At 43.1% G+C, this 21614-nt stretch overlaps 1 protein-coding gene across 1 annotated transcript in view; it reads right to left on the reverse strand.

Annotated features, from left to right (window-relative positions):
- LOC138285789 (solute carrier family 13 member 2-like) overlaps positions 1–21614 on the reverse strand; it is a 700806-nt gene that overhangs the window by 122350 nt on the left and 556842 nt on the right. The window contains exon 15 of the mRNA XM_069226167.1: positions 10981–11142. Within this exon, the coding sequence (XP_069082268.1) occupies positions 10981–11142 (162 nt within the window). The remainder of the gene's footprint in view (positions 1–10980; positions 11143–21614) is intronic.

Consider the following 21614-nt stretch of genomic DNA (forward strand, 5'->3'; position numbering starts at 1 on the left):
ACTCTTATGGCTACCCTGCACTTACAATGTCTAAGGTTTTGCTTAGACACTGTAGGGGCATAGTGCTCATGCACTTATGCCCTCACCTATGGTACAGTGCACCCTGCCTTAGGGCTGTAAGGCCTGCTAGAGGGGTGACTTATCTATACTTCATAGGCAGTGTGAGGTTGGCATGGCACCGTGAGGGGAGTGCCATGTCGACGTAGTCGTTTTATCGCCACTAGCACACACAAGTTGGCAAGCAGTGTGTCTGTGCTGAGTGAGGGGTCCCCAGGGTGGCATAAAACATGCTGCAGCCCTTAGAGACCTTCCCTGGCATCAGGGCCCTTGGTACCAGGGGTACCAGTTACAAGGGACTTACCTGGATGCCAGGGTGTGCCAATTGTGGAAACAAAAGTACAGGTTAGGGAAATAACACTGGTACTGGGGCCTGGTTAGCAGGCCTCTGCACACTTTCAAATCAAAACTTAGCATCAGCAAAGGCAAAAAGTCAGGGGGTAACCATGCCAAGGAGGCATTTCCTTACACAGGGTCATGAGAAACACCACCATAAAGAATGGATCTCTTCCAAGACTCTCTGCAAAATCCAAACAAAAATGGAAAAGAAAGCTGCAGTCAACACCAGCAGAACAAGAGCAGAAACATCAGCAGACATGCTCTACCCCATGTTTGGCAGGATATGGGAAGATGAAAAGGTGCAGTCAGACTAGAAGGAGGGATATCCCATCAAGCTCCCCAAGAACGGTGACATGAGTACCTGTGCAAACTACAGAGGGATAACTCTTCTATCAACCCCAGGCAAAGTGTTCAACAGAATCATCCTGAGGAGAATGAAGGAACAAGGCGACACTCAATTGCAAGACCAGCAAGCTGGATTCCACAAAGATAGATTCTGTACAGACCAGACTGCAACATTGAGCGTCATCATTGAGCAGTCAATGGACTGGAACTCCTCCCTCTATGTCAACTTCAAGGGAAAAGGAAAAGAGGAAGGCCAAGAACCACCTGTAGCCGAGGCCTCCAGGCTTACTGCAAGGAGGTAGGTTACATCTGGAGTCAGACTGAAAGAAAATCCCAGGACAGAGGTGGCTGGAGAGTCCTGGTTGAAAGCCTATACCCCAGGAGGTGCAGTAGGTTCAAGTATTACTCTTTTTTTAACCCTGAGATCCTGTTTTTATTCCTGTCAAATTTAGCAGCAGCAGAGCAGCGATATAGTGACTGGTGCTACGAATGCTACAGAATGCCATGCTGACACGTCCCTCCTTCCTGGTAAAATAACTCAGTCCTATATGTGTTCTTGTCATTGTCAAAACTGTGAATTAGTCAGTGGCAGAAAAGGTTAGAGGTGTCTGTGGCTTACTCCCCTGTGAAAAGTGTGGTCTCTGAAGCCGAGTAGAGCAGGCAAGATGTAGTACTAATGTGGGGAACAGAGCTGGCATTAGTGCTGGTAGAGATTTGTGCGACAATCTTAGTTGGCATCCCCCTAATTACCTCCTTTGCCAAAGATTCCCTCACTATCATCCTACAAGGGAGTCCTTCAACTTTCAATAGCCTCTCACATGTATAACATTTCTTTAAAGTGCTGTTTATACCAACATAGGGCACCATAGCACTTTACCTTAAACACATTTCATACGAGACAATGAATCATAGGCATGTGTAAATCAATATATAGGAAATGTAACATCAGAGAAAGAGGACTACAAGTGTAGGAGTCCCGTCATCCATAAGGGTAGGTAGTATATTTTAAGAGGCACAAACTTGGGATTTAAAATGTAAGAGAGTGGTTGGGGTTGACTCTACTAATAGGAATTTATTTCTACCCAAACTAACCATTTTTGGCAACGTTAGGACAAGGAAAGACCTGGAAAAACATAAGGTTCTAAACCTATCCCACACAATTTGCAGGCAGCTCCTTCAGGCATAATTTGCTGGGTGAGTTATACTTGGGCATGAAGCATCAGCACAGCACACAATCAGCTTAGCTAGACATTTGGGAGAGGCTACGTCAAGATCGGAGCTGAAATTTGGCTGTATGATTGGTGCTCCTCTGACACATTTCACTTTGTAGCTCATGTCACCCTGTTAAATTTGGTTGGAGTCTTTACTGCCTGTCATAACAATCTAGGAAGTCATAAAAGGTCTAACAACTTAAATCAAATTTAAGGATTTTTAAATAATAATAGCAAACCTTTGTACAAGATACTGATACCTCCGGAATCGGTTTCTGCATTTACGCAAATGACAGGCATTAATTTCTACTTTTGTGTCTACCCACATCAATAGGATTTACGTCTTGATGCGTGAGAGCTAGCTCTCACTTAACACTAATAAAAAACAGAGCTGTTGCTAATTGGCTCCCAAGCAATTGTTAAAAAGCTAAGAAAATCACTCAAATTGGGACTTAAAACGTGGCATCTCTTAGGAGATTAAAACCCTACAGACAGTCTTGCAGAGCCTTAAGGACATGGATGGACTGGTCAATCTAAATCATAAATTCATGCAGCCGCTACATCCGTCTGTTACGTAAGCTTCAGCCACTCATGGCAGAAAAAAACAGAGCCATGATAGCTAGGGTGATCTTAGGCTCCAGATTAAACTAAACTAGTGTTGCACCATCTGTGTTTTGCAGAACCTGCTCAATTGATTTCTTAGCATCCAAGACTGTGCAGCTTGTGAGGTGACCGTCTAATCTGAAAGATTGCCTGCATGGACAGGTTGAAAAGCTTTCTTTTGGTGTTAACTATTAGTGGCCTTGAACACCTATGATTGCACTGGGCCTGAAAATCCAAGGGTCACAGCAGCTTACAAATACTACTTGACTGCACCTGGTTTATATATGCTCTTGCATCCTATTGACAGCGGAACCTCCCTTAGTTCTACACTCATGACTCTTACCTGGAATGCTACACAATCTCTCAAGTCAAGTAAGTAAAAACAATACACAATCTCATTACTGCAATTTCAGAAGTCATTGGACCAAAGATACTGAGTTTAATGATGATGGTTGGGAACTATGGAGAGCTAGTACTGTAGAAACCCATTGATTGAGCCATGTTTTATGTCTCCTTTCTACATCTTTAGTCTAAAGTGCAGAAGACCACAATCCTTAATTGATCTGTGCCACAAACTCACCATGAAAACTCTGTATAGCTTAGTCTACTCCTGCTTGAATCCGACTCCTAGAGTTAGTTACAACGGTGTCACCGTTTGTCTACAGATAGGTTCCTGGCACTAGTCTTATCTCTAAAGCAAGTTGACTTCAACTGATTAGGCTTTTGTGCACTGTACAAATAACCTCATGTTGTATCTGGTATGACTGATCCAGAACATCTGGGCAGGCTGCTCTCTGCTATGAAATGTAAGAGGGAAATTACTCAAGTTTTCCAAGTTTGTTTATTTTATGAAGTGGAACTCCTAAGAGGTCCAAATCCGTAGCCAATACATAAAATAACATAAAACAGCATAAAACATTAGGTGTAAGATTCCTGAAGGAAATATAGTAATATCAATTATACAATCACAATACTAAAATAATAATTATAATACCCCTCAGACATTACATAGCAAAATATATAACAAAAGCAATCTAAAATTGTTCAGATTAGCTTCTTAAGTGCAAAACATTGAAATTTGAGTAGGACCGTAAAGCGCCTCAAACAGTGCAACACTAAAGGAAACCATTCATGTTAAAAACCCTAGCGTACCGTGGTATTTTTTTTCTATAAAACAGTTGTGCAACGTAGACTTCCAGTCCGGAATAAAAGGTGATCAGTAAAATCCTAGACAGTCAACCCATAGCACCCGAGGAAACATTATAGAGTAACAAAAGGTCTCATCATAGTCCTTAAAAATCACCTTGAATGATTTATTTTCAATCATCTTGATTATCACCAATACAAGAAGACTCAAAAGAGATTTAAAAAGGACTGAAAAAATGTAAAAATCCTAAAACAGAATAATTCACTTGGAGGGTTAAATACAGTTTCCAAGGCTTCTCCAGCAGAACGAATATTAAAATACAAATAGAGGGGTTTCAGCCTTTTTTCCTAGCCATGGCTAGAGCCGGACAGACAAATAATACATTTTTACAATTCTGAACACCCAATTGACAAAGATCACAATTACTATTGGATCCATCCCACCCAGAGGTTGGATCTGTAAGTGACGATCTATCTAATCTCAACAAAATGTGCAGGCGCCTCACCCCATGTGGAAGATTCCAGGCAAGATACGGCTGAGATTGTTTAAAAGTTACTGATTCTGTTAGCTTGGCCAGTCTCCTCTTACTGCTGCAGAACTCTAATTCTAAAGATAAGCTTTTAGACCAAATCACGTCTTTTAAAATAATTTTAAAAGCGGTGGGCGGAAACGATTGAATCAAGTCTTGATTTAGCTCAAGCAGCTGTAAAGCTATACTATACTTTCTAAAAGATTTTTCTTTTAATTTGCCCAAAATTTATGAATAAGCTAAGTATCTTAGGGTGAATGCCTTACTGTGGCCTAAACTATAAGCCCTCCTTACCACCACCACTAGACCCTGTACAAAAATGTTCTTACCTGTTTCCCACAGAAGCTAATGACCTTGCCCACAGGATTTGAAGAATCTATGGAGGAAAACTGCATTTTTAACGAAAGAATCAAAATTTTATGATCACTAAAGGACGTAACAGTTTGGGGGTATACCTAGCTCATATAGTTGTTTTCCAAAGAATTTTCCTATACACTCTATCGAAGGATGTAGAGAAGTCGATGAATGCGGCATATACTGTTCCCCCCGATCTGAACATATTTTTTATTTATATTATGCATCAATAAGATATTATCCATAGTACTATGTTCTTTTCTGAAACCTGCTTGTTCCAGGGGAAGTATCTAATTTTTCTCGACCCAAGAGGTTAAATGCGTTAATATACTTTTCACAAATATCTTGCAAGTTGCATCCAGTAGTGCAATTTGGCGATAATTTATAGGCAGCAATTTATCTCCCTTTTTATATAATGGGACTATGACGCTCCCTGTCCAGGAGTCAGGAAATCTACTTTTTAGATAACAGGCGCAAAAGACCGGGTTGAGAATTTTTGCCCAGAGCAAAGGTTCTTGTTTAATTATGGACATCAGGACCTCATCAGGGCCCATTGCTCCGGAATTCCTCATTGACCTAATAAATCCCTCAATCTCAATCACGGAGGGGGGACCCCAGCAGTCCACTTCTGTTCTATTATTTATGCTCCAAACCAGTTCCCATGGCTCTTCCTCCCCATTTACTGCATAAAGGGAAAATATGTAGTTCTTCCAATCAGCCTCGGCTATTGGGGGAGCGCAGGACGATGTACGCCTTCCACAGCCTTTGGAGATAATATCCCAGAATTTATGGGATTTTTGGTCGCCGCTGCTTCCCTCAATGCTATCCACATCTGCTCCACCTCTTCCCTCCTTACACCTAGCTTCACACACGCTCTTCTTTTTAATAGGGATATTCTCCTACTCCTATCCTTAGTTTCTCATTCATACTGTCTCCTTACCAATTTATTAATTTCTCTATTTAACAATTGAATGGATTGCGTTACTTTCTTTTGTGGAGGCTTACAACATTAATACAAGACACTTTGGGTTATGAAGTCAATAAATTTTGAGAAATATTTTAGAGGATCCACCTTCCATTCATCACCATCTCTCACTAAGCATTCAAGTGCTTTTTTTACAGAAGACATTTTGGCGGGGTCCAAAAAATTCTACCTGTTTCCCACAGACGCTAATGACCTTGCCCACAGGATTTCAAGAATCTATGGAGGAAAACTGCATTTTTAATGAAAGAATCAAAATTTTATGATCAGTAAAGGATGTGTCCATAACTAACATATCAGCCACTGATTGGGCAATATCGTAAGAGGACAAGATGTCATCAGTAATGGGGCTGCTCTGTGGGTATTTGTGTGTAAAAGCTGCAGGATAGTCAGAATGAAAATGTCCATTTAGGATGGTGCAACCCAAGTACCTCAAACCTTTCAATAAGGTGTGGCCCCTTTTGTCTGACCTCATTCTGGGGGGGAATAAAATGGGTGGAATATTTAAGGCGGTTTCCCTCTCCAAATCCCCAACAATGGAAATGGATGGATAAAAGATTTTACAGTTTAGATCCCCATTATCAGTAGCTCATCTACACTTTCATGTTGATTAGAGCAGATTACAGAAATTTGATTAAGCATGTGCAATAAAACTCCAACAAATTCCTTATCTAGGGGAATATACACATTAACTATTAGCTGGGGAGTTTTTCTGCCGTTCTGCAATATTGGATGTACTCTCACTATCTGAAAAAGATTAGAGGAGACGGGCAGAGTAACCTATTCCCATTTATATTTGTTGCTTAATATCATAGCAATACCCCCTTTTGCATGCTCTTTCCTTGAGGGCTGTGCCTTTATACTTAAGACTAAATACCCAGGACAGGAGAAATCTCCTACGCTCCATGTCTCCAGAATACAAATTAAATCCTCCTGAAGAGAACAAATAAGATCTACTTTTTCAAGAGGGTTTCCTAATCGTGCAGCATTCCAGGAGACCATGGAGAGACTCTGGTTAGTGACAAGGTTGTGAGGGCGTTCCCTTTGCCTGAGTGCAATTTGGAGTACTATTTAAAGCCCCCACCAACCAACTCCAATTTTCCTTTTTGGGACCTGTAAAATGTGAGGGGACATCCTCCATAATCTTTTCCACTCTTTCACTATGGGAAACAAAAAGTTTTGCGTTTTCTAAGGGGGAAGCATTACAAACGGGCCTTTGATAAAGGTTGGCATCATTCGCACATAAGGCGGGGTGGGGTTTTTGCCAATTAAGGGGGCCTTCCTTACCTCATATTGGAGCCACATCTGTAACTCTACACTGTAACTGCTCACAATTAAATAAAATCAGGTTTAAAACAGTTTTAGAGAAGAACCAGACTTTTGTCTTTTTCATTGCTATACTCTGTTCGAGATAAACCCGAGAAATATCACAACTGTCAATACATTTTATCTCATCAATACCTGTGATGCAAGAAATTAATATAGAACAATTTAAGATTAAATTCAAGTCAAATAAAGCAGAAAACTCTACCCGACTTTAAGGGAGCAACCTTAGTGGCCCTACCGGATTTCCCATCGTAGCCTGGTTTAAGGACCTTTTGGTCTAACAAGGTTTTCAATGTAAATAATAATAAGTCTTGAGTATGATCAGAATGACAATTGATTTTTCTAGAATAACCAAGATTGAAGATAAAATTATTTCAAGACGTTTAAAGAACTCACAGAATATAAAATTTTGATCTGGAGGGCTACTCTGTAGATTTGGAGGGCACATAAGATCTGGTGTCAAGGAAGATATTTGTGGGGGAAGAGAATGGTCTGAAGGTGTACTACTAAACAGCCTTAGACCAGGGGTGTTGAGTCCGAGGTTACTATCCAGATGGGACTTTGGGTGACTATCGGAAGAGTTCCTTGTTCCATATACGCAGTTCAAGTCAATATCAGGGAGAGTGAAATCCTTTGCTCCAACTCTAATTTGCGCAATACCTTCCGCATTCGCTGTAAAAGGCATTTGTTTTTACAGGAGAAGCATTTGGGTCTCCAGAACCCCCCTCGCAGGGGTAAAAACAGCCTCACTCCCCCCAACGATAGCACAGCAAGCTGCTAAATCAGTGCAGTCATTGAAAGCTAATTCTTCAGGTGGCTCCTTTTGAACGAAAGGCAGAATGGAATTTATACTTTTTATATTCGGGTGAGGGATGCCCCTGTTTCTTAAAGGATATGACTTAGGGCCTGATTTTAACCGCGGCGGGCGGCGGTCGCCGCCCGCCATGCGGTTACCGCCAAATGACCGCACCGCGGTCACAAGACCGCGGCGGCCATTCTGGCTTTCCCGCTGTGCTGGCGGGCGACCGCCAAAAGGCCGCCCGCCAGCACAGCGGGAAAGACCCAGCAACGATGAAGCCGGCTCCGAATGGAGCCGGCGGAGTTGCTGGGGTGCGACGGGTGCAGTAGCACCCGTCGCGAATTTCAGTGTCTGCTAGGCAGACACTGAAATTCTTTTTGGGGCCCTCTTACGGGGGCCCCGCGGCACCCCCTACCGCCATCCTGTTCCTGGCGGGAGACCCGCCAGGAACAGGATGGCGGTAGGGGGTGTCAGAATCCCCATGGCGGCGGAGCGCGCTCCGCCGCCATGGGGGATTCTGCAGGGCAGCGGGAAACCGGCGGGAGACCGCCGGTTTCCCGCTTCTGACCGCGGCAGAACCGCAGCGGTCAGAATGCCCAGCAGTGCACCGCCAGCCTGTTGGCGGTGCTACCGTGGTCATTCGCCCTGGCGGTTTTTACCGCCAGGGTTAGAATGACCACCTTAGTCTTTTTACCTTCGGAAGAGTCTGGCTGTTATCCTGAACTGCACCCCAGCTCCTCTCTAGACACCTGGCAGGCACAGCGTTTTCACCTCTCCCAGCTGCTGCTACCAAACTACTGGGTACCACAGCTATAACCGCTTGCACAGGCAGGCGCGGTGGCAAGCACTGGATCCAGGACTGAAGGCTGAGGGTGAGGTTGAGAGCTGTACGGGTTCTAACAGTGGCGATCAGTGGTAACCCGCACACATACAGGACAGTTTTCCTCACCCCCTCCGTCCCTTGTCCCCTCCTTCTCCTTCTCTTCACCTTCCTTCCTCCCTGGTAATCGTTGATCTTGGATGGTATGAAAATGCAGGAGGATCAAACCACAGGTGCTGCCATGCCCACTCGCAGGGCTTTTCTGCACTTTTCTGGGTGTTTTCTTTGATCCTCAGAGTTCTTTTCCCAAGAGGCACTGCAGACACTGCAGGGGCACAGGCCCCTGGGGCCTCGGGGCTTTATCAGCATTCACCGTTTATCAGCATTCACTGGCCAGCTACTTTCCAAACAGCTTTCCCGGCCTCCCTGTTCTTTGGCCCCAGGAGAGCAGCGCGTCTCGCTGCGTCTCCGCACCTCTGCTCACTAGGTGCTTGGCAGCTCCAAATCGGCCGGGAGTGAGGGCCTCGAATAGGGGGGTCGAGGGCGGGCAGAACCTCACGGGTGGCTCCACTCCCCCGTCCCTCATGCCTCACCGGGCGTGTCCCAGAGTATCCCTCCGCACACCTCCTCCACTGCACCTCCACCGCGCACCACCCGGCACTGATACTGACGTCGACATCCAGACGCTTCACACTTCAGAGCTCACTGAGGAAATTACTCAGTCTGTTATTATCTGCATTTGCAATTTGAAGTCAGAGTGAGTCTGCCATTCAAGAATATATCACATATAACGAGAAACACGTTAATATGTCATACGTTCTGAATGCACTAGGTTTAAAATATGAGATGACACCAAGTGGCTACTTAGGCAACTATCATCCTATGAACAACCTCAGGAATTATTAAAAAACGATTTCTTGAATTACCTGTTTAATTCATGCTTTCATCATGTGAAACATATGATTGTTTATCGTTATTCTTTTTATAATGCTCTCTTCTTGTAAAAGGCCAAAAAGGTTGTTGCTGAATGTCACAAATTATTTTGAATTAAGAACATGGTTATCATTACGTTGATGTTCTGAAAAACCTACAGAAAAACGGGAATACATGTTCAGGCTTTTGGTATTCATTTATAGAAACAGCATTGGACATTTAGCTCAATGAGAAGAATTTGACTGGATTGGGAAAAAAGATGCATTTCAGTAAGCCAATTGGTTATACCTCTCATCATTAAAGATTTCTAATTGAAATTACTTGAGGTGCACCTACTGAGTCTATATATATTTATTGTGATTTCTGGGACAAGAACACAAACTTTGGTAGCAACAAAGAGCCAGACCACAATAGTTCTGCCAGCTCTGTGATTTGGATGGTGGTTTACCAATTCACTTTAAACAGAACATCTTTGTATACAATAACTATAAATTAATTTCACCTCGTCCAGATTTCACTAAACTTGAAATGATGAAAGGCAGAGTTAACCATGCCAGAAGCTGTAATATGAAGGCCAAACACAGATATTAGCAGTGAATGTTATGGCATTAGTTTCTATGACCACTTCTAGTGTCTTCATTGGACTTTGCATACATTAATTTTATGACATTTGCTTTTTGGACTTGGCAATACACCTATTAGTTACTAGGTCAACTGATTAAATCCTCAATTTATTGGTTGGGAGATTAAAGTTTCCTTTTTTGGAGTCTCCATATGCCTTGATGGAATTTAGCCTGAGTCATAATCTTTACTCAAATCACTTTTAGAACGGATAGGTACATAGATGCTTTGAGGCCAATAGGAGATTTTATAAAAGAGAGATTTTTAGTTTGGATATAAATTTGGAGGCTGAAGTTTTAAGTGTCCGCTTATCCTGCAAGAATAATCTCAAACATAAACTTTAACCTTCGCCTTTGTACAAACTGTTGAATCAAGAGAGCTTTTTCTAGAGGACCTACGGTTCTTTCTTTCTGAGAAAGAGAACCTTCTCCTTTAAGTCGGTTGAGTTTTGGTCAAAGATGAATTCATGCATTAAATACCAACACCTCAAATCATCTGTTTATTACCTTTCATGCTCCCATGCTTCAGAAACATGGTCACTGCTTCTGAAACCCACCATCACCTGACTCCAGGGGTTAGTGGCACTGCAGAGTGAAAGGACATCCCTTAGAAGTCTTCAAGGCAGTAAAATATCACAGTCAACCTTCAAATTAACTACTCAAGGGCCTACAACATAACCTTAATTTAGGTGGAACTTGATTATCAGATTTATCGTCATGTATAAATGTGATAATTGTCTGACAGGACACAGTCACCTTTGGTCTTTAGAATAAGGACTACATCCAACATGCACTTCAGATTTTTGGCATGTTTCCTGAAGTAAAATTGTGTGTGAAAAAAGTGACTGTGACCGTTTCAGAAGTGGGCAACACATTTTCTCATCAAATTGATCAGAGGCCAACACAAGCTCTCACCATTGACGCCAAGATGGGCAGGAAGAGTGTGGTAGTGGCTACGTTGCTGGTGCACTCGGTGAAGGTGGCTACCAGGAGGCACAGGATGAGGGCGATGGCAGCAGGTGGGATGGACTCCAAGGGTGTGAGCTTTTCACCCAGCCAGCGTGACAGTCCTGATTCCTGAAAGAGAGGCAAGAAGGTAAAAGAGAGATTTCGAGAGCCAGAAAAAGATATAGCGACAGTGCGAGAGAGAAAGGGAAAGAGGAAATGGCAGAAGTAATGAGAGAGCTGTTGTGAGAAATTGGGTTATTTGTTGAGAGAGGTGAAATCCCTTCTTAAGCAACTACTACAATCCTTGTCAGGGTGAACATCAAAAGTCAAAAAATGTACCTGTGCTTGACAAAAAAGCAGTCATACATAAATTAGAGGCAATGTGTAAAGTATTAATGTAGCACTCACAAAAAAATAAAGTGAAAACACAAGAAAAAGTCCAAACCAACTTAAAAAAGGTAAAATATATTAAATAAAATGACACCACAGTTAACTAAATCCAGTAAGAGGATCCAGAGTTATAAATTTGTAAAGATTTAAGTGTAAAATAGTGCCATAAAGATCTAAACACCAAACGCAGGCATCTAGACGTGCAAGACTTAGGCAAAGTCAAATGGAGCAGTGGGGTGCGGTTTGGCTATATGTGGTGGATTAAGCCAGGTCTCGGCTTACCTTTGGACTTAAAAGACGATTTGAAGAAAAGTTCCTGAAGAGGTAAAGTACAGCGTGGCAATACAGCTTAAGGTGTTCGAGGAAGAGGCTTTGTCATTGGGAAGTTGCTGGAGTGAATCATGGTAAAGATTTCTTTCTTCAGATTATGTCACTTTTTTGGAACTCAAAAAACTCCAGCAGGACGAAGCTGCAGGCTGTAGCCACCAAGGGCTCCACTAGGTCTGATACCTTTGGTGAAAAGACCCGCTGAACAGGATTTGCTGTGGAGAATAATGTAGTGTGACCTGCTGCAAAGTCAGGTTGACTGGAGTTCCACCTTAGCACCATCGTCTGGCTGGTAGGCCCCAGTCTTCTGTTGGTTAATCTGCCACGTTCGGCTGGATATTCTTCCAAGTCCCACGTTTTAGGGTTAGGCAGAAGAAGCACTTCTAACACCACTTCTAAGGTACCAGGACCTAGGGAAAGCACTTGGGGGGGCATTAAGACTCACTCCAGTCAGAGGCCAGGTGCCGGGTTCAAGGTTTCTGTAGCTTATGATGTCCCTGTAGCTCACACAGGAAGCCAGCCAACTAGGCCTTGGTGTCACTCTGGAGGTCCACGGTGAAGGAACAGGTCCAGTCCTCCTTCAGTCAGCAGGGCAGCAAAGCAATCTTTCCAGCAGCAGGGCAGTCTGGACCAGGGGTGTACTGAAGAGGTTCAGGAGGTCAATGTTAATACATGGTGCCAGCCTTTGACGGGTGGGAGACATCCTGGCTATCCCAACATCCAGTTCTGGAAAGTTCTTCCCTTGCCCTGCCAAGGCTCTAGTAGTCTGGGGTGAGAGAGGACTGGTGTCAAGTTCCTTTGTGAGTGTGCTGCAGGCAGCCCTTTGTAATATAAATGGGGCAGGGAAAAGCTCTGCCCAACCCACCTTTGCATGAAGGCCCATCTGCCAACATCTAGCCCCCTTTGTCTCACTTTCTGGAAGGAAATCACAATGGCCAACTGCTAGGCTATTCACAATCATGTGACTCAGGGCACAGTCTGCCGACATCAAACGGTTAGGACAAGCACATGCTAACTTCCTAAAAGTGCCAATTTCAGAACTGTGACTTAAAATTAGACTGTACTATTAAAGATGATTTTAAATTATAATTTGAGTTCACAATTGACATGCATATATGTTTCCAGTAAGCGGTTAGCACTTATTAAATGTAATAAGGTAGCCCAATGTTATCCAATGGGGAAGATAGGCCTTGCAGTAGTGAAAAACACATTTAGAAGTTTTTCACTACCAGAACATGGAAAACTTAAAAACACATGTCCCACTTTTTAAGTACACTAAACACTGCCCTATGGGATGTTTGGCTACCTTATGGATGATCTATGTGTATTAAAAAGAAAGGTTTAGGCCTAGTAAAAGGTTTATATTCCAAGTCGAAGTAGCAGATTAAAACTGCACTAGAGACTACAATAATAGGCCTGAGAAATGGATAACGGCTACTTAAGTGGGTGGCACAATGGGTGCTTCAGGCCCACTACCAGCATTACAGGCCCTGGGTACATGTAGTACCACCATATTAGGGACTTATAAGTAAATCAAATGTGCCTGTCTGGTGTTGGCCAATGTTAACATGTTTAAGGGACTGCTAATCCTATGCTTAAATATTTTGCTGTACAATTGGCAAAAGACTTTGGCCCTCATTATGATACTGGCAGTAAAAAACGCCTACCGCTGCAGCAACGGGTGCCAAAAGACCGTCGCCGTGGCTACCAGCCGCCCACTGTATTATAACCACAGCTGGATTTCCGCCAGAAGGATGGCGGAAATCCAGCTGTGGCCATGCTGGCAGATGGCAGTAATGTGGCGCTGTTGCCACCAGCAACGCCACGCCTGTAGACCACCGCCAGCCGTATTATGAGAAATAATATGGCCTGGTGGTGTTCTGCTCCAGCACCCTCCTGAACACAGGGAGGGGGGTGTTGTGTGTGTGTGTGGGGGGGGGGGGGTGTGTGTATGTTTGTGTGTGCATGTATGCAGGCGTGTGTTGCATGTTGAATGCGAGTGTGCATGTATGGAAGTGTGAGTGCGTGTATATTGTGCTTTGTGAATGCGTGTGTGTGTATGTTTGAAAGTGTGTATGGGTGTGTGTCAGTGGACGTATGTATGTGTGGATGTTTGATGGAAAGGGGTGTGTGTATGTGGGTGTGTGTGTCAAGGATGGCGTGAATGTAGGGAGGTGGGGGCTTTGGAGAGGCAGGGGATGTGGGGGTAACTGGAGGGGGGGAGACCCCCAACAGTGGCAGGGAAGGAATTCCCTGTCACTGATAGTGCCTACCGCCATAGTTTGCGTGGCAGTAAGGAAGCCACGAAAACCATGGCGGTAGGCAGGGTCATATTCCTGCAGGCGGAACAGTGACGGCCACTGGGCTGGAGATATATATCTCCAGCCTGGCGGCTGTTACTGCCGTGGTGGTCGGAGTGGTACAATGTCATAACATGGCGGTAAGAACCGCCAGCCTGTTGGCAGTACTTACCGCCATGTTACCGCCGATCGCCGGAGTCATAATGACCCCATTTGTCCCTGTCCAGCTCGGCAAGGATAGCACTGTGCTAATTCTATGCTCAAAAACTTTGCTAGATACACAGACATTTGAGGTGAGCAAATCCAGAATGTCGCTTATGTTGCAGGGTGCTCCTTACTGGAGCTGCTCTACACTTAAACTTGGGAATTACTCAGAGTTCTTTCTTCTTTCTAGAAAAAAAATATATATATATTGCCAGTGGGTAGTTAATAGTTAGGACCATGTTTTCATAGAATAAAAGTTTTTTGACTTACCTATATCTTTGGCACTGTTTGAGGAATCTTCACAAAAGTTTCCAAAAAAGTGTTCCAGAGAATCTTTTGTACATGGGAAGTTTTGGGGTGATCCGTCAAGCAGGGGCTGAGAAAAAGTGGGATTAAAAAAGTGTGTTTTCCTATACTTACGATAGGGATTTTGAATAAGACTACAGCCCAAACTCCTGAACAGAATTACATTAAATTTGGCATAAAAGTAGCTTTTAGTGCAGTAAGAAGCCTTTTTGTTGTGTAGTGTAAATCTGTTCAGTAGTTTTTGAGAAAAATAAATATAGATACCTAGAGACGCTAAGGATTCACAAATAATAACAAGCTTGTACAGAGATCTGCAGAACCCTGCTAAGCTTTCAACATTGTAACCAGGAAGTGTTGGTAGCCACCCTGGGACTCAGCTTCAACTGAACCCAGAAAAAAAGGACCCCATCCCCTGGGGCCCAGTCATAATACTTTTTTTTTTAGGGGGGCCCACACATTCATAGTAAACCTCGGAGGGGGATGGCAAACCCTGGGCCCGCCTTCCTAATAATAAAAAAACCCGGGAAGGTGGTTGTCCCCGAGGGATAAAAAAATGCCCTAGAAGGGGGCCCGTGCGCCATCTCTTTTATTTTAGCATGCCACCAGGACCTGGCCCATGAGGGGCTTAAGAAGAAAAGAGCGCAGGAGATTTTTGCTGTGGATTTGGGACCCCATCCCGAATTTGCGGAAATGTTTTTTTAAAGAAAAGTACTTTTTTGCCCTGATGGGAACCCAGCACCAGAGCTTAAGGGGTCAGGATGACCTTGTGTTGCCCCTTTTCTTCTATTTTATCTTTTTTTCTGAGACTCGGCTAAAGCCGAGTGCCAACATGGCTGCCAACACTTCCTTGTTGAAGTGTTGGCTGCTAATCAGATCTCAGCATTAGATTAGGAGGGTTTGAGTAACCTTCACATCCCTACATATACAAATTTGTTTTTTCTTTAATTACTCAAAAACTTTTGAATGGATTTACACCAAATAACAAAAATGACGCTTTCAGGACCAGCAGCTACCTTTCTGCCAAATTTGGTGGAATTGCATCCAGTGGTTTGGATGCAATTCCTGTTCAAAATCCCTATCAAAAATGCATGGGGAAGCAGTTTTGGGACCCCCCTTTTTCTCGACCCTCGCTTGACATATCACCCCGAAACTTTCCAGACAGAAGCTGAAGTAAGCGTCGCATTTTTTGGGGAAAATTTTGTGAAGATTCATCAAACAGCGCCAAAGTTATTAGCAAAACTAAAAACATTTTTTTCTATTGAAACTAGTTTCTAACTATAACTACCTAGTGGTGACCGCCATGAAAATGCGTTTTTTGACTTCCCTATAATTTTGGCACCGTTTGACAAATCAAAAAGTGTTGCATTGATTCTTGTTGTGCATGGAAAGTTTCTGGGTGATCTGTGACGCGTGGCAGAGAAAAAGGGGGGTAAAAAAAGTCGTGTTTCTCATGATAATTCCCATAGGACCTTTAGACATGTCTAAAGCCCAAACCACTGGACGGAATTACACCATATTTGGCAGAAAGCTAGCTTTCGCTACACAGATTGATCTTTTGCTTATTTGGTATAAACCCATTCAGAGAAATATAGGGAAATCAAAATTTGTATACCTCTGGTTGCAACAACTTTGTGAATAATTCACGAAAAGGTGCAAATACGAAGTGCTGTAATTGGCTGACCGCAACCTGACTAGAAAGTTGCTGCCACCATTTTATTTCACAGGACAGGGTCCCGGGGGATGAAATTCTAAATTGAAAGTGGCATAAGGGTCAGGGTGAAGGTACCCTGACCCCAGAGGTGTGATATAGATGTGTTTTAGGGGCAAATTATGGGTTTGAAATAATTTTTTGACGCTACATGCGATATTTGTGAACTTTCACAAATTTTATGAAATATTCACGAATATGAAAAAAAAAAATGAAAGAAAAACCACAGACTCATTCATACACTAAATTTTTCACTCAGACATGCACTCAGAGACTCAGACCCACTCATACACTCACACACCCACTTTCAGACAAACTCAGACACTCACGCACGCACTCACAGATCCACTGACAGAGACTGACCCAGTGGCTGACCTGCGCTGCGCATGGCAAAAATCCGTGTGTGGCGCAGGTTTGGGTGGTTATAAGGGCTGGACTGCAAGGCCTGGTTGCAAGGCCCAAGGCTGTGTGAGACGGGGGCTGGAATGATGTATAGTAATTAAAATGACTTAGCATTAAAAAAAACATAGAAATTCACTGAAAAAAACAAAGTTACAGGGAGGTTATGATTAGGTTCTAACTTTACTCGTACAAAACCACAGAAATTCAGCAGTTCTAGTTAGAGTTCTTTCAAGTGACTATAACTTGCCCCCTAGGGTAACTATAACTCACGCCTTCGCCATGGACAGCTAATTACTCCACATATAATATAATTGATGAGATCTTGTATGGCATCTTTAATATTATCACTGCAACATTTGGATTAAAATTATTGATAAGAAAACTGTGCCTGATAAGCTTTTCCTATGGAATCTAGAGCCGGATGTACGAAACATTTTGCATGGCGCATACAGCGAATTTCGCTGTTTGTGACATGCAAAAAGCACATTGCGATGCTCATTCACATTTTGCGAGTCGGTTACCGACTCGCAAAATGAGAATGCAAGTCGCAAATAGGAAGGGGTGTTCCCCTTCCTATTTGCGATTCGCATCGCAATGCAGAATTGCTTTGTGACCGCGAATGCGGTCGCAAAGCAATTCGCAGTTACCACCAGTGTCACACTGGTGGAAACCCATTCGCAAAAGAGAAGGGGTCCCCAAGGGACCCCTTCACCTTTGTGAATGGCCCTGAAAACATCCTATGGACCACTGCCTGCTCTGAAAAAATGAAACAAAAACGTTTCATTTTTTCGTTTGTATTGCATTTCGTTTTCCTTTAAGGAAAACAGGCTGCAATACAAAAAAACAAAACTGCTTTATTTAAAAGCAGTCACAGACATGGTGGTATGCTGTCTCCAGCAGGCCACCATCCCTGTGAGTGCTGTGACTCGCAAGGGGGTCGCAAATTGTGACCCACCTCATTAATATTAATGAGGTGGGTCTTTGCGACCCCCTTGCGATCCGCAGATGGTGTCAGGGACACCATCCTGCATTCAGACTCGCAATTTTCAAATCGCAAACTTGGAATTTCGTAAATCTGGCCCCTAGTTCCTAACTATAACTACAGATTGGCGATCACGAGTAGGTAATATATATATATATATAAGTATCTAGAGAGATAGCAAATAAAGGCACAGAGAAAGATACATATTCACATATAGAAAGACAGGGAGAAGAGAAATAGAGACAGAACAATAGAAATAAAGAGATATAAAAGGAGAAATAAAGAGAAATAGAAGAAAGAGAGAGAGAGAGAGAGAGAAAGATAGGGAAAAAGAATAACATATGGAGAGCCAGAACAAAAGAGATAGAAAGAGAGAGTAACAGCTATTGCCACTTTGGAGCAGGCTTGTGATGTTTATGGAATGATTCAGTAGTGCCTGGACAGTTACCTCTGAGCATTGGTTTACCCCAGTAAATACCAGATGAACAATTCAGGTTAATTTAAACCTTTGTAAGGCTCAGCAAATAGGATTGAATGATCATTCATACTCGAGGTTGAAAGCTGAACTCCATTATGAATACTTGGAAGTCAAATGCCTATTGATAAATCTTTTTCAAGTCAGTCAAAAAATGTGGGTGGGGCAGTTTGAATGTTTTTTACAAGTTTCATGAAGATCGGTCAAAAGGAGACACAGATTTCAGAGTCTAAAAAAGAGAGTTTCTCATTCGGTTTTTAGTCCAGTCCTATACAGATCTATTTGGTGTTTATCATCTGTCCCAGAAAGTCAGCTTTTGCATTGATTCTACTCAACCCACCTGCATGAAAGAGCAAAATTATATAGACATAGTTGAGAATGACAGCAGTTAAGGTGTTGTGATACTATTCCCAACAGTGCTCCCTCAAGCAGAAAGCTGGCATTCACAGAGGCAGGTGTGGTTTGGTCATCACTGGCACTGTCTAGCATATGGATATCCCTCTTGCATTAAGTTTATGTCCTTGTGGACAGGAGTAACCCACTGGGTCATCAGACTGCCAGTAGTGCCCTTATTTGAGAACTGAAGAGAGGGGTGCAGCCTCATTGTATCCCTCTCTTGTAGATTGCTTTCTAATGTGATCTCATAAAGAGTAAGGATACCTGATCTTGGTCAGCCAGTAGACATAAGAAGAGTGGAAGCTGAGGGAGTTCCTGGGCAATGTGTTGGTCCTCATCTCTTTTCTCTTCACACTCTGCCATAGTATAATCCTCATTATAAAATGCAAATAAACTGGTGAAGATTGTCAGTGAGAAAGAGAAGTCCTGTGAACAGTCATTCACTCAGGTGGCACAGGTCGTGACATCTGATTGTGTCAGGTCCATTTTACCCTTCCTCCGGAGCTTCTCTTGTGCATGATCCAGGTGGGGATCCTCCCACGGGCAGGATCAAAATGTGAAGTTGTATCAAAGGTAGGTGTGAAGGTGACAATAGAATATTTGCAAGGAAAATCTGTGGATGGACTCTGAGAAAGAGACACAACCTGCTATTGTGCAAAGGAGTCAAGGACGTCCGACCTCGGGATTGAAGGGATAGGGAAATGACCTCTATTCCCAAGTTACTTTCTAAGATGTATACAATTGAGAATAAGGATTTTTCTTTGTCAGTCATTGTGGAGCCACTGATAACTACTTTGATTCAATGTTCTTTGAAGGTTCTGATCAAAACCAATCCTGCTACAATAAACAAGTGAGTTGATGGCCAAGTGCAACATACCTTTGCTCCCATGAACCCCTGTCCACAGGCTAAGACATACTAACATTATAAAATGTGTAATGAGGCACTCCTAGACCTAATTTGGTTCCCCATTTTTAGCTTCATTTTGTTTCATATTTTACACATTTTGGCTGCACTGCTTTTAGAAGTGACATTTTACACACTTTGCTTGCATGATATTATTCTAGGAATATATTGTACAAATTAAATCCTCCTCAACATTATAGGAAGTACCTATATTCATCTGTGGGTTGTTCAAGCTTGAACCTTTAAAAGGATATCCCACCTTAGTACTTCCCTCTCTGAATTCCATATATTAAAATGGTGAATCCAAATAATATTCCTGCTAACTGCGGACGTGCCGTAACAGTACATCTAAACATGCATGGGTTACCTAATGGTGGTAGAGATGTTACCTTTGTGGTTGAGGCACATGGTACGTACAAAACTGAAGTATTTTACTCATGGGTCACTTTCCTGAAGTTGATGCTAATACAAATACATTTCATACATACACAGCGGCCAACCTACCAGGACAATACACACCATATCATGACTTAGAAATACCTTTAACATTCCTGGAATATAAAAAATTGGTTCCAAGGCCACCTACCACAGGTTTTAGAAAACTTTAGAATGGGGCCCCTCAGCAATGATGGGGCCACATGGTCAGTTTTAGCTGGCTACACATCATGTCCTAATATACATAATTTAGCTGTGGGTGATTTGTGCCATTTCTATAATAATTCAGACTATACAGACATTTAACACAGTTTTTAATGTGTACATTAACAGCTGCCCCAGAGAGGGCTGGTCATGCTTCCAACCACAATGGGCTATGCCTGGGATCAACCCAGTAACCATCAATGCTATCATGGGTAAAGTACCCACCAGATGGGAGGAAATTATTTTCTGGACTGCTCAAAAAACAAACCAGCTTGAAGCAGTGTTTCTCTATACGAAAACACAAGATAAACATAGGATTCTCACCATGTGCTTGCCACTTGGGATGATTCGCTCCATTGACGACTGTGCCACATGGGGTACAGTCTTTGCTGAAGTATATACCATAACTCATGGTATGCCATCTCTTGCTGTTTAATCTGATGTGTTAAAACAGACTCAAAATTAATATGTGTCTTCCCCTGCCCTGGACTTGGGAATGAAACTAACTGGCAACTTTGCTGATTACTTTGCTTTGTTCCATCTGCTAATTATTGCAGCTCATTTGCTTTAGGCTAGATTGTGATTGTTGCAATAAATGTATTGAAAACCTTTCAAGTATCTCTTTTGTATCTCGTCTGGGCATGAATGAGTAATACACCGAAAGAGTAAGATCTGTTTCCACGACTCGGGGGTCAGAGTGTCGTAGTCAGGTTGCCGCAATCACCTTCCACCCCGGTTGGTTTGGGGGTAAAGGGGAGGCACTGCAAACCACCTAGGAGTTGGGCCAGCAGTTTCAGATGGTGTGGATGGACTCAGCCTCCCACATTCCGAAGTTCTGTAGTCCTAATATGCAGTGCTAATATCATAGTAGGAATCGTACAATACATTCGGACTGATCCTTCACAGTAGGCCACAAGAACTTCCGGGTAGTTCCCTAACCGCTCTTACTACCCTACAAGAAATACCTCTATAAGCATTAAACAACAACAATATTGATTCCCCCAGGCTGGGGAGGTCAGGGAATAACCTTCTGTTGATTTCTGTTACCACTACAAATGCAAGAAATATACCTGACATATGTCTACACTTTTCCACTATTACTGAAAGCAACAGAGGGCCTGATTTAGATCTTGGTGGTGTGACTGCCAGTTGCACCAGCGGCGGACCCGAGAAGAACGTCAAGTCAATGGTGTCTGCCCGTCGTATTTAGATGTATTGTGGTTGAGCTACAGACCACCATGATAGAGTACTCTTCCTAGCAATCAGACAGGCTGATTCCCGCTGGCCGTATTTAGATGTTACAGTTGTACAGGCAGTGTACTACTGGAGGTTTGCTGTTGGAGGGAAGACATCACTAAATCTAATGGACATCGGACAATGGCAGTGGCCGGGGAATACAGGTAGGTTGTACACACACTCTACCCTTGCCATATGCGTTCTTCTGCATCACTCACAACACACCACATACACACCATTATCAATTGCCATTCCACCACAACACGTACATGCCACAAGCACACATTGACGTACATCCATCTCACAACATACGCACACTATTGACACTGCCC

Source organism: Pleurodeles waltl, chromosome 3_1, assembly GCF_031143425.1.
Source record: "Pleurodeles waltl isolate 20211129_DDA chromosome 3_1, aPleWal1.hap1.20221129, whole genome shotgun sequence".
NCBI lineage: Eukaryota > Metazoa > Chordata > Amphibia > Caudata > Salamandridae > Pleurodeles > Pleurodeles waltl.